Below are 13,578 nucleotides of genomic sequence, written 5' to 3'. Positions count from 1 at the left end.
TGCGTCGGTATTTACTCCTGTTATTCGCTTCGCTTTTAAAATGAAAACTTATATTTATTAACCTTTTAGAATCTTCATCCCCCCCCCCCCCCAAAATACCAAGCCCCATTTTTTATATATCTCTCCCCCAAAGAAACCCTTTTCCCGGAGAAACCTTCCTCTTGCAGTGCTATTTAGAATGAAATGCCTCGGTATATATATACTCCTGTTATTCGCTTCGCCTCTGTATATATATACTCCTGTTATTAGCTTCGCGAAGCAAATAAATTCCAAGGTTTTGCGTCGGTATTTACTCCTGTTATTCGCTTCACTTTTAAAATGAAAACTTATATTTATCAAACTTTTAAAATGTTCATTCCCCCCAAAAATACCAAGCCCCATTTTTTATATATCTCTCCCCCAAAGAAACCCTTTTCCCGGAGAATTCTTCCTCTTGGAGTGCTATTTAGAATGAAATGCCTCGGTATATATATACTCCTGTTATTTGCTTCGCCTCTGTATATATATACTCCTGTTATAAGCTTCGCGAAGCAAATAAATTCCAAGGTTTTGCGTGGGTATTTACTCCTGTTATTCGCTTCGCTTTTAAAATGAGAAGCTATATTAATGAAACAATGTAGGCCAATATACTCCTGTTTACGGAATAAATTGATAAGTTCATAAATTGTTATTACGGAATAAATGGATTCTACTTGTACGGGCCGAAAATGACAGGAGTCGAAATGTGTGGAATTAAGGTCTTATTGGGTCGACTGACATTAGACAGAGAAGGAGTGCAAGAAGAAACAGAGCACACAGGTATGCAGATAGATTTGACGTTAACGTCAACAACGTCAAACTTATTTACTTATCGAAGTAAATAACAGGATTATGCCGTAGGTGTCTCTAAACAACTTCACACCAAGATAAGTTACAAGGAATTGTTAAAATTTTCACGCAGCCCAGAAGTCAATTTGCCTTCTTCGTTGTAAACAAATCATAGGCCAACGCTGATTGGCTAATTGAAAATAACATCTTTTTTGTTTAGTCGACCAAAAAAAAGATTAGAAGTTGTTTCTAATCTAATCAACTGCAATTATTTCTGACAGCTATTCGTCATAGCCATTGGCTTTTTCAGCAATGAAATGTGAACTCTTGAACTGTATGTCACTTATAACTTAAAAAATGCCAGTAGGATATTGGCCGACAATTTGTTAACATTAAAATTAGAAACTTAAGGTTAAATTTAAAGAATTTAAGAAGTTTTTATTCAATAATAAATATATTGAATAATTTTAAAAAACCCAGGCAATATGCCTATACAATTGTATGTTCTCAACTGAGACTAATAGAATCATTCATTATTACGAGTGTGGGATAGTGAAATTCCACCGAGGGGTCAAGATTCACTGTCTAGGACGAGGCTTTGCCGAGTCCTAGACCGTGAATCTTGGCCCCGAGGTGGAATTTCACTATCCCACACGAGTTTATAATGAATGATTATTTTTCTCGCATTATATTAGCTTAAAAAATGATGTTTGACAACTTTCTGTTGTGTCGTTCAAAAGATTACTTTCGGTTTATCCCTCCGCGTGCTTCAAATAGTGCAAGTTATAAATGAAAGCATATGACAGTTTTCTCAATTAAAATATGAAAAATTGTAATTAATTATGCAACACAATTACTTAATGGATAATCTCAATGCATTGTTTTACATTTCCCTACAGCAGACAACGTTTGTTTACGTTTTAAAACGGCGTAGTAATACACAGTGTATGACAGAAAAATCTCACACTGCTGTCTCACACCGGACAAACCGATCTCACACCGGTGATAATGCGAGAATAATAGAATCATTCATTATTACGAGTGTGGGATAGTGAAATTCCACCGAGGGGACAAGATTCATAGTCTAGGACGAGGCTGTGCCGAGTCCTAGACCGTGAATCTTGGCCCCGAGTTGGAATTTCACTATCTTACACGAGTAAATAATGAATGATTATTTTTCTCGCATTATTTTACATTAAAAAACCATGTCTGACAACTTTCTGTCATGACGTTCAAAAGATTACTTTCGGTTTATCCCTTCGCGTGCTTCAAATAGTGCAAGTAAAAATAAGAGCATCCGACAGTTTCATTAATAAAAATATAATAAATTGTAATTAACGAAGCAAAACAATTTCTTAATGAATAATCTCAATCAATCATTTTGCATTTCCATACAGCAGAAAACTTTTGTTTACGTTTTAAAGCGGCGTAGTAATACACAGTGTAAGACAGAAAAATCTCACACTGCTGTCTCACACTGGACAAACCGATCTCACGCCAGTGATAATGCGAGAAAATGACCTAACAGTACTCAAAGTAGAAAAACGTTTGTATACCGGTGCATCAGTTACTCTAATTACTTTACCTCTGGTTAGTAGGTCTTCGTGGAGCTTCTAACCCAATCAGTTCGTTGAATGGCGTATCGTAATATTAACACTTCAAGAATAATTAAAAGTGTCTATATAAAAGGCAGATTTGTGGTACGAATAAACAAATTCTGGATTGTTAAGAGCTATTGAACATTGCTGCGGATTGGAGATCTTTAAACATTTATTAGTTGTAATTTACTGGTAGAAACGTTGTACGGTGTGTGACTGTTTTATACATGTATAAAATCTTAATAGTTACTCGTGCTGAAACGTCTATAGCCTGAGGCGAATCATACAAGATATTTGTCAGCGTCTGCGTACACATTTTTGTTTTTGTTACACACGAACTCTGTCTGACATGTGGGGACAAATTTTGCCGTTGTTAGAGCTCGTTTCAAATTACCATCGATTTTCCCACTTGGTGACAGTATTGTTTTCGTCAGCAGCTCGTTAAATCCAGACGCCCGTCGCCGAAAGTCCCACGCAGTACGACCGCATTGAAGCTGGCTGGGTCGCCTTGCCGGCATCAAAGTAATGCAGCGATTATGAATAAGAACTGTTTAGTTTTCTATGGAACGCCTCAACTGCCTCATGTAGGTAATCTTCATAATATGATGATACTTCAACATTACATGATGGTACTTCAACATTACATACTGATATTTCAACATTACATGATGGTACTTTAACATTACATGCTGATACTTCAACATTACATGATGGTGCTTTAACATTACATGCTGATACTTCAACATTACATGATGGTACTTTAACATTACATGATGGTACTTTAACATTACGTGCTGATACTTTAACATTACATGCTGATACTTTAAACATTACATGATGGTACTTTAACATTACGTGCTGATAGTTCAACATTACATGATGGTACTTCATTATATGATGGTACTTCACTATGCAGTGGTTCTAAAAATAGGGAAGTTTTAACATTGAGCTGTTTCTCTGTTTCAGAGATTGATCAAATAAAACTAAGGTCCACTGAGACTAGTTTGGATCATGTCAAAAAGCTGGAACTACAAATAATAAAAAACAGGATTCTGCTTGAAAATATATGTTATTGAAAAACTGTAGATACTCAAATTATGAAAACCACTGGCAAAAAATTTGTGAGAAATTATAACAAGTTTTATGACATATGTGATTGCTTAAACTATTCTCTTTTTTTTAATGATATTGACTTGTGAACAAATATTTTGATACATGTACCCCCTTTTCTATTGTATTTTTTATCTTCTATATCTCCCTTTTTCTCTTTTCATTTACTGCTATTTTTTTTATCTATGTATTTTTTTTTGCAAGAAAACACGTTTTACACTACACGGATAATCTATTTCCTTTAGATTAATAAGATATTACAATATGTAGAATCATGAAATGTATGAAGTATGTCTGAAATATGTGTGTATGTGGATTTATGTGTAAAATTTTTTTTAAAAAAATAGCTTGAACTGAAGAAGTACACAATACACTACAGCTCATGAGAGAGGATCTCTACTGAATAAAAATATTGTCGAAACATACGATTGGTTTTGGTGCAATGTATTTAGGCAAACGACAACCACACATGCAACTTATAAGATCATGCAAAGGATAAAGCATTGCATTGCTGTTGAATCTGATTTTAGCAGTAACTGTACTGTTGAACAAATCAGTGTTTTCATTGCCCATTCTTTCACGTGGATATCCAGGAAGAACCCACTAATCCCCATAAGTCCAATCTACATGTAACCTGAATGACAGAAGTATTTGTTGAGTTGCTTTTTTTAAAAAAATTAGCTGTTCGCTTTGCGAGTTTTAGCGTATTTCGTTCCCTAGCCGACGCTTCCCTAACCCTATTTTAGAACTACCGCATAGTGAAGTACCATCATATAATGAAGTATCGGCATGTAATGTTAAAGTACCATCATGTAATGTTAAAGTATCGATATGTAATGTTGAAGTATCAGCACGTAATGTTAGAGTACCATCATGTAATGTTAAAGTATCAGCATGTAATGTTGAAGTATCAGCATGTAATGTTAAAGAATCAGCATGTAATGTTAAAGTATCAGCATGTAATGTTAAAGTACCATCATGTAATGTTAAAGTATTAGCATGTAATGTTGAAGTATCAGCATGTAATGTTAAAGTACCATCATGTAATAGTAAAGTATCGATATGTAATGTTGAAGTATCAGCACGTAATGTTAAAGTACCATCATGTAATGTTAAAGTATTAGCATGTAATGTTGAAGTATCAGCATGTAATGTTAAAGTACCATCATGTAATGTTAAAGTATCAGCATGTAATGTTAAAGTATCAGCACGTAATGTGAAAGTACCATCATGTAATGTTAAAGTATCAGCATGTAATGTTGAAGTATCATCATATTATGAACATTATCTACATAAGGCAGTTGAGGCGTTCCATAGTTTTCATTCACACAGATTTATATAATGCATGCATGCATGCACGCATATATACACATGTACATGCGTTTACTGTAAAATGTTGCGAGCTCTAAGAACCAGTGTGCGCGGGAAAAAGAACGAGCTAAACCTACAGTTCATCAAACAACAATTTTGTCTACGTCCTATAATGTTCTCTAATGTTTTCAACCGTGGTACTATGCCAAAATGGCCGACTTTTAACTCGTAATTTACGGTGTCTTAAGGTTTGAAGATACGTTTTGTGTACCGCATATGCTTTGGCGAGACTCAAGAGATTTGTGACATGCGTTCATACCTTCGTATTGAGTCGAGACGAACAACGTCATGGATGACGTCACAGTGATTTCGTAAGCATTGTATGCACTGTATCCTTATATTTACCAACTTTCTCGAAGTTTTTACGTAGAGCTATAGCTATACATATATGTACCGTATGTATGTTTTATCACAAGTGGACACCTTCGAAAAAAAACCAATTTTGACAGTCACGATTACCCATGTGAATTTGTTCTGAATAATATAGTCTGAACCAACAGCCAATCAGCGGTAAGCAGAATCCACCAATAAAAAGTTTGTGGTTAAGGTCGGGTATTAATTATGCATGACGTAGCTGATAAAGTTGCACGCGACGCGATCGGAAAGATCCAACCAAATCGGTTTTAATAATATAAGAGAACCATTTGTTTTTCGATTTTCAGTACACTATTTTTAATGCTGTTGCACGTTTCAACCGTATGTGTTCTCTCTCTCTCTCTCTCTCTCTCTCTCTCTCTCTCTCTCTCTCTCTCGCTCTCTCTCTGAGTGTCTGCGTATGTTTAAGCTACATTTTTATAAACATGTTAGAATAAATAAGCAAAACAATGTGTTTTCCGACCTGCAGTGTACTATCTCTAGTGTAATGGTACTGCGTAGTTTTGGCGGCGGCGCGCTTTTGATGTCGGTTAAGTTACCGGCTGACTGAGTTTAGCGAGCGGCTGACGTTAACATTGGGTGTCACCAATTGGGAAAATCTATGGTATTTTGAAACGAGCTCTGTTTTTTCCACTCCGATATAACACATCTTATTTCAGAAACGCCCATCTAGCTTTTCTTTCAATGTCCGTTGTTGTTGGGTTTTTTGGGGTTTTTTTTTTGGGGGGGGGGGTAGCTCTCTCTCTCTCTCTCTCTCTCTCTCTCTCTCTCTCTCTCTCTCTCTCCATGTTTTGCTATCATTCTTACGTAAGGCAGATTCCAGAGTGATTTGCACGGAATGAACTTTTTTCTAGTCTTAAATTTAAAATATTATCAAAACCGCTTTGGTTGGATTTTTCCTATAGCGTGACGATCATTTATGTCAGCTACGTCATGCATATATTATACACGCCGCCGTTGTGAAAACTTTATGATTGGTTAACTCCTTTTCTTAGGCGGACTTATCAGTAGACGCTTATGCAATGCCAGAGCTAAAGGATTTCTCAAAACACTTCATTTTCCCCCAATATTGAGTCATTATCGACCATCCCCTTTGTTTAAAGTCTGTGCAAAACTCTCTCGCTCTCTCTCTCTCTCTCTCTCTCTCTCTCTCTCTCTCTGTGTTAACGGGTGTTAAATCATAGCCTTAAGCTACGGTCCAGGGTACGGCGTTATAAAAAATATAATATATAAAAGTTGCATGTGCTAAGCGTTCATTTCATTTCAATACCGTAAATATATAATGCACATGTATTACCTACTAACTTGCCAGTCGAAGTGATAAATATGAATACCTCGATTTGTATACCTTTCGATCGGCAATCGACAGTCAATAAAAGAATTGAACGATGGTGTGAAAGAACAAAAGAACGAAAAAGAACGAAAGTGGAGAGAGCAAGGGGGTTTGTACATATACATGTGCGTCTTCATTAGGCAAGTGTTCGATTCGTTTCTCTTCTGTTGCCCTATCACTTTCGGTGTAAATATATATACTAAAATATCCCCAAACAGTTAACTGCTGATTTCTTTTTTTACCTGTCTCTGAACAATCGATCACCAGCTCCACACATGTACACTGGTTTGTTTACATACATAAAAATTCAGCTCTTGATCCGCTTTCCGAGTACGGTTAAAGGTTGTTAAATAGGAGAAAGTTTGGGGCAAGTAAAATACAATCATAAACAGTAGTAAACTAAATGAAGAATTATTTAAATGGATTATTTGATGTATGATGTAAATCTTTTCAAAAATAGCGTTATTTTTATGCGCTGTGGCAACGCACTTTGAAAAAATTACGCACTTTGAAAAAATATTTCAAAGTGCGTCAAATTTAGGACCAAATCAACGCACTATGAAAAAATTTTCAAAGTGCGTTAAATTTTGGACTAAGTTAACCCACTTTGAAATTTTTTTTCAAAGTGCGTTAAGATGGTACATCAAAATTTTTTAGTATCGACACTCTTAACGCACTTTGAAAAAAATGTATAAATCACAAGTTCTGGAGTTGAATTTCTAATTTGTTGATAGTATGATGATTTGTTAACACTGGTAAATCTTTAATTTACCGTATTTGAGAACGGGGATGGGGTTGAGGTGGGGTGGGGTTATCCAAAGATACCGGTTAATCACCAGTGCATCATGCATTTACTTGATTACAGGAAGAAGGACCCCTACCCCTCATTTTTCCTTCCAAAACATATGATATTCAGCAACTAAAACGCTTTAAAGCGGAAAAAGAAATATGCTCTGTTGTAAATTAAGTACATGGAGTGATATTGAAAAAACGAGATGGCCAAACAATAATTTCTCCATTGGTATGTTAAAGAATCTAATATACGAGTTTTAACATTCTGATTTTGTTTTCTTATCAAATAAATCACTTCAAAATAAAAAGAAATTACATTAACAAACATTAAATTATTATAAACTTAAAATGAGCATTAGGATGTGGGGTTTTTTTTCTCGCACTGATCTTCCAAAAGATCATATTGTTTTTGATAAACATAACTAATGTATCCTTTTATCATATTAAGCACATGTAGTAAGCCAGTTTAAATACGTTGTACATTGATCTCCATTATCAATATATCAATATATACAAATCACATTCGTTCTTGTAAGCTCAGTATACCAAATAAGAAGTAAATTTGCTGCATACTCAAAATAGAAAAATGCAGTTGCTAAGCGATGAAGTTTATGTCATATTTGGATAATTCAAATCTCCCGAATTGTTCTTTGTGTGTAAATTGTCGATATTGTCTTATGAGAAAAAAAATTCTCATCTACAAACTGTTTATCAAGTTAGCTGAGAATGCAACGGGTTCTTTTTTCAAATTAAACTACACAAGGTTGAAACAATCATTTATTGTATATAAAAGTATTAATTATTTTGACTAAACCCTGAACAATTTCTTTTTCAAAGTTCGTTAATATCGACAATATCAACGCACTTTGAAAAAAAATATTTTTTTTTCAAAGTGCGTTGACTTGGTCCCAAAATTAACGCACTTTGAAATTTTTTTTCAAAGTGCGTAATTTTTCAAAGTGCGTTGTAACAATGCGCGGTAAATTGCCGTAAAGTTGTTGTACATGTAAGTATTGTATGCACTGTAGCTTTATATTTACTAACCCAAACTCTCTACATAGAGCTACAGCTATATATGTTATATACCGTATGTATGTTTTATCACAAGTGTACACTTTCGAAAAATAGCCCAATTTCGACAGTCACGAGTACCCATGTGAATTTTTCATTCTCTGATACATGTATGTTGTTGTTCTGTCCGTGCATAATTTAGTCTTAGTTAACCAGCAGCCAATCCGTGGTAAGCTGAATCCACAAATAAACAAATTATGGTTAAGGTGCGGATATTGTTTATGTATGACGTAGCTGATAGTGTTGACCCCGACGCGATCGGAAAAGTCCAACCAAATCCGTTTTAGTAATATTTCACTAAGCCTGAAAAGTCTAATCTTGATATCAATGAATATTCTAGTGTTATGTGTGAATATATGATAATTTTCCGCACAATATACTAAATAATGTGAGTTTTACACACATGAAAGCAACGCAATTTAATCCCAGAGTGCGATTATTTTTTTTAGTTGCAAACCTTGACAATCAATGTCGCCGTAGGGTTTATAGGATTCGAATTTTCATTGGTCTAAAGATAATTTGCAAACACTTCTTGTTTTACCAAGTACCATTTAAAAAAAAAAACCTATCCCCAATTTAAGAATTTCTCATAACAAATAGAATAATCTATGTCCTATTATTTACTTTAATTTGAAATTGTGAAAAAACTAAGCAATAATTTTAACAGTTTGAAAAAAATTATAGTACGAACTCCTGTTAAAATCGTCTGATGATTTCTCAGTTCTTGAAGGATTTACAACAAGAGACATTGTGCTGCCCAATTGAAGGGCAAATTAAACGCAAATGGCCAGCAGTTGTTCCGTTTTTTAAAAGAAACTTCATTTAAACTTTCATAAATGAAAATGAAATCAATTTAAGTGCCCGTACAAGAAAAAAAAACTTACACTAACCAAACAGTAGAATGCACTTTAGAATAGATGAGTGTAAAAAACTAACAAACTGACCATATTTAAATGAAATTGTATGGGTATTCCTTATCGGAGAAAGAATAACTACTGTGATTAACGAACTATTGCTTTTATTTCACAGAATGATATAAACAAGAAACGCATAGTTCTATCTTGTGGTTTCAATGGATACATGAAACACATGGCAACCTGGTATGGTACTGTCATTTCAGTAGTGTTGATACTCTTGGTCTTCCTTTGTCCAGCAGAATGTGGTAAGAATTTGGATTTTTTTTAAATTTCTGATTTCTTTAAGATTCTGTACCCTTGCTTTGCACACAAGGATATGAATATATCCATTGAAATTTCAACTGTTTATCTTTTATGCTGTTTGAGTCATACTGCAGGCACGTAGCATCAGGGAGGGAAGAGCAGCCCCCATTCTTACACTTTTTTAAGGGCATGTTAAAATAAAATTGAAAGGGGGGAAATTAACAGTCAAATTGATTTTGATGTTATATGAAGTAATAGGTACGATATGCTCTGCCCCTCAACACCACCCCCCGCCCTTCCCCAGCCCCAAGCGATTAGGATTTTCATGAAAAGTTGTTTTTTTTTCTTGTCAAGATTTTTTGGCCCCTATCCCCCACTTTCAAAAACGATGCTACATGCCTGTACTGACAGACTTTATTTAATTGCATTACTAAGTACAGTAATTCTTCATTTTTTTAAAAAAATGCGTTGATATTGGTCGTGTTTCAGTTGTAGACCTAAGTTGCGGATCCCCCTCTACAATTACACTTAACAGTGCGTATGAAAGCTACAGGTATCCTGCATCCGGAACATATCCAACGTGAGTATAGAAGCCAGTTCGTTGGTAACAACTTAATTATTAAAAGGAATTAGGACTCATCAGGGTGATTAATTACAGTCGGAGGTATAGCAAATCTAATAAAAGCATGACAGATTTTTTGATAGATTTGATCACGCCCAACTGTATTTGGTCACCTCAAAATAATAAAAAAAAATGATTCCTTATTACTTATGTATCTATTATAGAATTTTTAACAATTTTAGATATTGAAATATTCATGGATGAAACTTATTAGACTATACATTACAAAATCGATTTGAAGTGTTATCACAGACAAAGATATATACTGCAAAATGTAAATATAAGAGTTTCTGAAACAGAAATCGTTTACAAAGGATATGAATCCCTCTGCCATTAGGTCAACTGAAATGTGACTGAAAAATAACTAAAGATGACTTAATGGCTTTTCTCTGACATTTTAGTCAATATGATTAAAATCAGATTCTTGATCCGCTCCTTGTTTTTCAGCTGTCGCTAAACGAGCCTCGTGTAGCGACAAAAAAAAAAGAGCGGACCTAGAATCTGATTTAATCAGACTGACACTTAGTCACCTTTCTAGATCTTTCAGTTAATCTTCATTTTATTGATCTGCAGATTTTCATGTACCAGTAGTAGTCTTCGTTGTTTGTTGGTTTTATTTCATGTAGGGCTGATCGTTCGTGCATCGAAAATCTATTTCTTGAAACATTTCTTTTGGAAAACAGCCTCATCTACTTTTCATCCATAGTTTGTGTCTTTGTTGTGTTCAATTGATAAGAAAAATGGTTTTTTTTTCAATTAAAATAAGATAAAATTGGCATTGATCTACGATATATTCTCAAACAAAAATATATTTATGAATATCAAAGAACATATAATAATGTTCTCTTTATAATAAGTTGAATGAGCCTTTAGGTTTTTATTTGACTTACTTGTACTATTCAAATTACCATTTTTAAAAAAAAATAATTTTTCGTATTTTTATACTGGATTCAAGAGAAAAAAATTGTTATATATATCCCACCTTTCTGTATGTTTCTTTAATTATTGTCTAGTGATATAATTAGCAGAGTAATGATGCTCTATTTTAGACTAACAACATGCGAATGGCTGTTTCAATCACCTGATTCAAGTTCAAAATTTTCCTTCGTTGTGTCTGATATATACGTCGACTGTGGAGATGTTTTCAATTTCTATGACGGTGAGAACAGTAATTTTCAACAATTTTGGTCATAATTTATCATAAAGTAAATAGGGGCATTATGGAATCATTTTTATTCAAGAGTGTCAATGTTCGTTGGTAGCAAAAATTTTCCTGTTTCGTTGGGGCGTAATTTAGTTGGTACATTTAGCAAGTTCGGGACAATTTTATTGAGAATTAAACAAATCCTTGTATATAGCTATAGGTTCGTGGGGATGTAAATTCGTGGGCAAGGGTTACCAACGAAAGCCAAAAACATTGGTTTTCCACTAACAATGATGATTCCACATTAATTTAATATATGAATTATTATGTCTAAAAACCAGCACTCTTTTAATTGTGTAAAACTATGTCAAACAAGTAAATGTATTACAAATGTAGAGTGCGAATGTTGATAGATATACCAATAGGACCTCCTCGAAGGAAAGATAAAAATAAAAGAAACTTAAAGCTCGCATACACTTGTTAATAATAAAGTTTAAAAGCTTGTTTATTTGGAACAAAGACTCCTTTCTTTAGCATAGCGAAATGATTTTTACAAAAGCTATCAAGTGTTATGACATTATGTTCCTAACACAATTTATCTAACCATTAACTGTATAGTGGTAAGGTGTTACATGCATTGTTGAAATCGTCAATAAAGTTTGTTGGGTCTTTTTAAGAAATTTTTTTTGTAAATGGACAAAATGAATTGATTCAGTGTTTATATTCATAAGAACTATCTATCAAAAAAGGAGGGCAATACTAGTTGTTCATCTGGCACAAGTCATGTCTTGCGTAATAAATTAACGAATTTTATATAATTATATTGCAGGTGATTCAGACAGCGCCCCGACTATTGCTACCTCTATCTGTTGTACTACTTGTGGGACAACACTGCCTCCGAAGATATCAACCGGAAGTAAAATGTATGCAAAGTTAACCACTGACAGCACTACTAATACGGGAAAGGAAAATGGCTTCAAAGTATCCATTGTTTATGGAAAGGATGAATGTAAGGAAGTTTATTCAAGTTTCGATTTCATAATATTATCTTCCTTTAGTATGGTTTACATTATACAATTATAACCTATTGATGCAGTCAAATATGTCTTATAGTCCTCAAAGTATCAATTGTTTATGAAATGGATAAATGTTAGGAAGTTTTTGTCTTATTTTATTAAGTTGATAAGAGTTTATCGACCGAGGACGAATTCCGAGGTTGATATAGTATCGTCAGGTATAAAAACAACCCTGTAGCAATTGATATCGAAAGGCTAGAATGTTATATATATATATATATATATATATATATATATATATATATATATATATATATATATATAACACAAATAAACTATAGTTTTTATAAATACTATTCAACTATAAAGATAATCAAAGTACTGAAGAACTGACGGGAGTTGATTTTATCGATGTTTATTTATTTTAAAATCAATGATAAGTTATTTTGCATGACAAGTACATGTAGTTTTTAATTTGAATTAATCACATTTTAATAATATGAATTTTTGGACTTTTCGACAAGAATGTCGAGAAACCCCCATATGAATCATGTTAGATAATATTTAAAGATAAAATTAATTCAATCAAACTATGTATCAGTAATAGAAATATTTCTCGAAAATAGTATGGATCCAAGCAATATTGAACCTAGTCTCGTTAAAGCAAACGCTCGGCTGACACCGTAAATCTCCGACAAGGATTTACGACGACAGCCGAGCGTCGAGTTGAACGAGACTATATTGAACTCTGGAGTAGGAATACATACGACTACAAAAAATATTTAAATTGTTCGTACCATTTAAAATCGGACAATGTTCAAGGTATTTATAAATAAGTTTCCTTGAAAAACAATGCTTTAGCATACATTACATCGAATTCATCAATTATTTTCAAGAACTAAGTCTTGTCAGCAGCAATGATTTGTGCTGAGGTCCAATCACTTTTTCACTTTCGGTTTGTCTGAGTAACTGCATAGGAGAGTTGCTTAAAAATCAACTCCAAAAATGAATGTGTGGTCATAAATAATAGGCGTTTAAGTCGCTATCGTGATGTCACAGAGCGTACATGCCAAAACCTGTATTTTGTCATAAAAATAATATGTTATTATAATAATACCATATTTAATATAATACCAATTATAATACTAAATAAAATTAAAAGATAATTTTACACTATTA

At 33.7% G+C, this 13,578-nt stretch overlaps 1 protein-coding gene across 43 annotated transcripts in view; it reads left to right on the top strand.

Moving 5' to 3' along the window:
• The first annotated feature begins 638 nt into the window (after positions 1-638).
• LOC105333487 (neuropilin-2) overlaps positions 639-13,578 on the top strand; it is a 39,231-nt gene continuing 26,291 nt past the window's right edge. For 7 of the 43 annotated variants that reach the window (XM_066084569.1, XM_066084568.1, XM_066084567.1 and 4 more), the window contains exons 1-6: positions 646-798; positions 2,843-2,989; positions 9,487-9,619; positions 10,107-10,197; positions 11,289-11,398; positions 12,213-12,392. In XM_066084569.1, coding sequence (XP_065940641.1) covers positions 2,942-2,989; positions 9,487-9,619; positions 10,107-10,197; positions 11,289-11,398; positions 12,213-12,392 — 562 coding nt within the window. In that variant the 5' untranslated portion in view covers positions 646-798; positions 2,843-2,941. Of the gene's footprint in view, positions 799-2,842; positions 2,994-9,486; positions 9,620-10,106; positions 10,198-11,288; positions 11,399-12,212; positions 12,393-13,578 lie in introns of those variants that run through there. The other 36 variants (XM_034468185.2, XM_034468208.2, XM_034468196.2 and 33 more) reach the window with 17 other exon arrangements.

This window comes from Magallana gigas, chromosome 5 (assembly GCF_963853765.1).
Source record: "Magallana gigas chromosome 5, xbMagGiga1.1, whole genome shotgun sequence".
NCBI classification, from domain to species: Eukaryota; Metazoa; Mollusca; class Bivalvia; order Ostreida; family Ostreidae; genus Magallana; species Magallana gigas.
The sequence above is the reverse complement of the archived record's forward strand: the minus strand, read 5'-3'. Positions and strand labels throughout refer to the sequence as shown.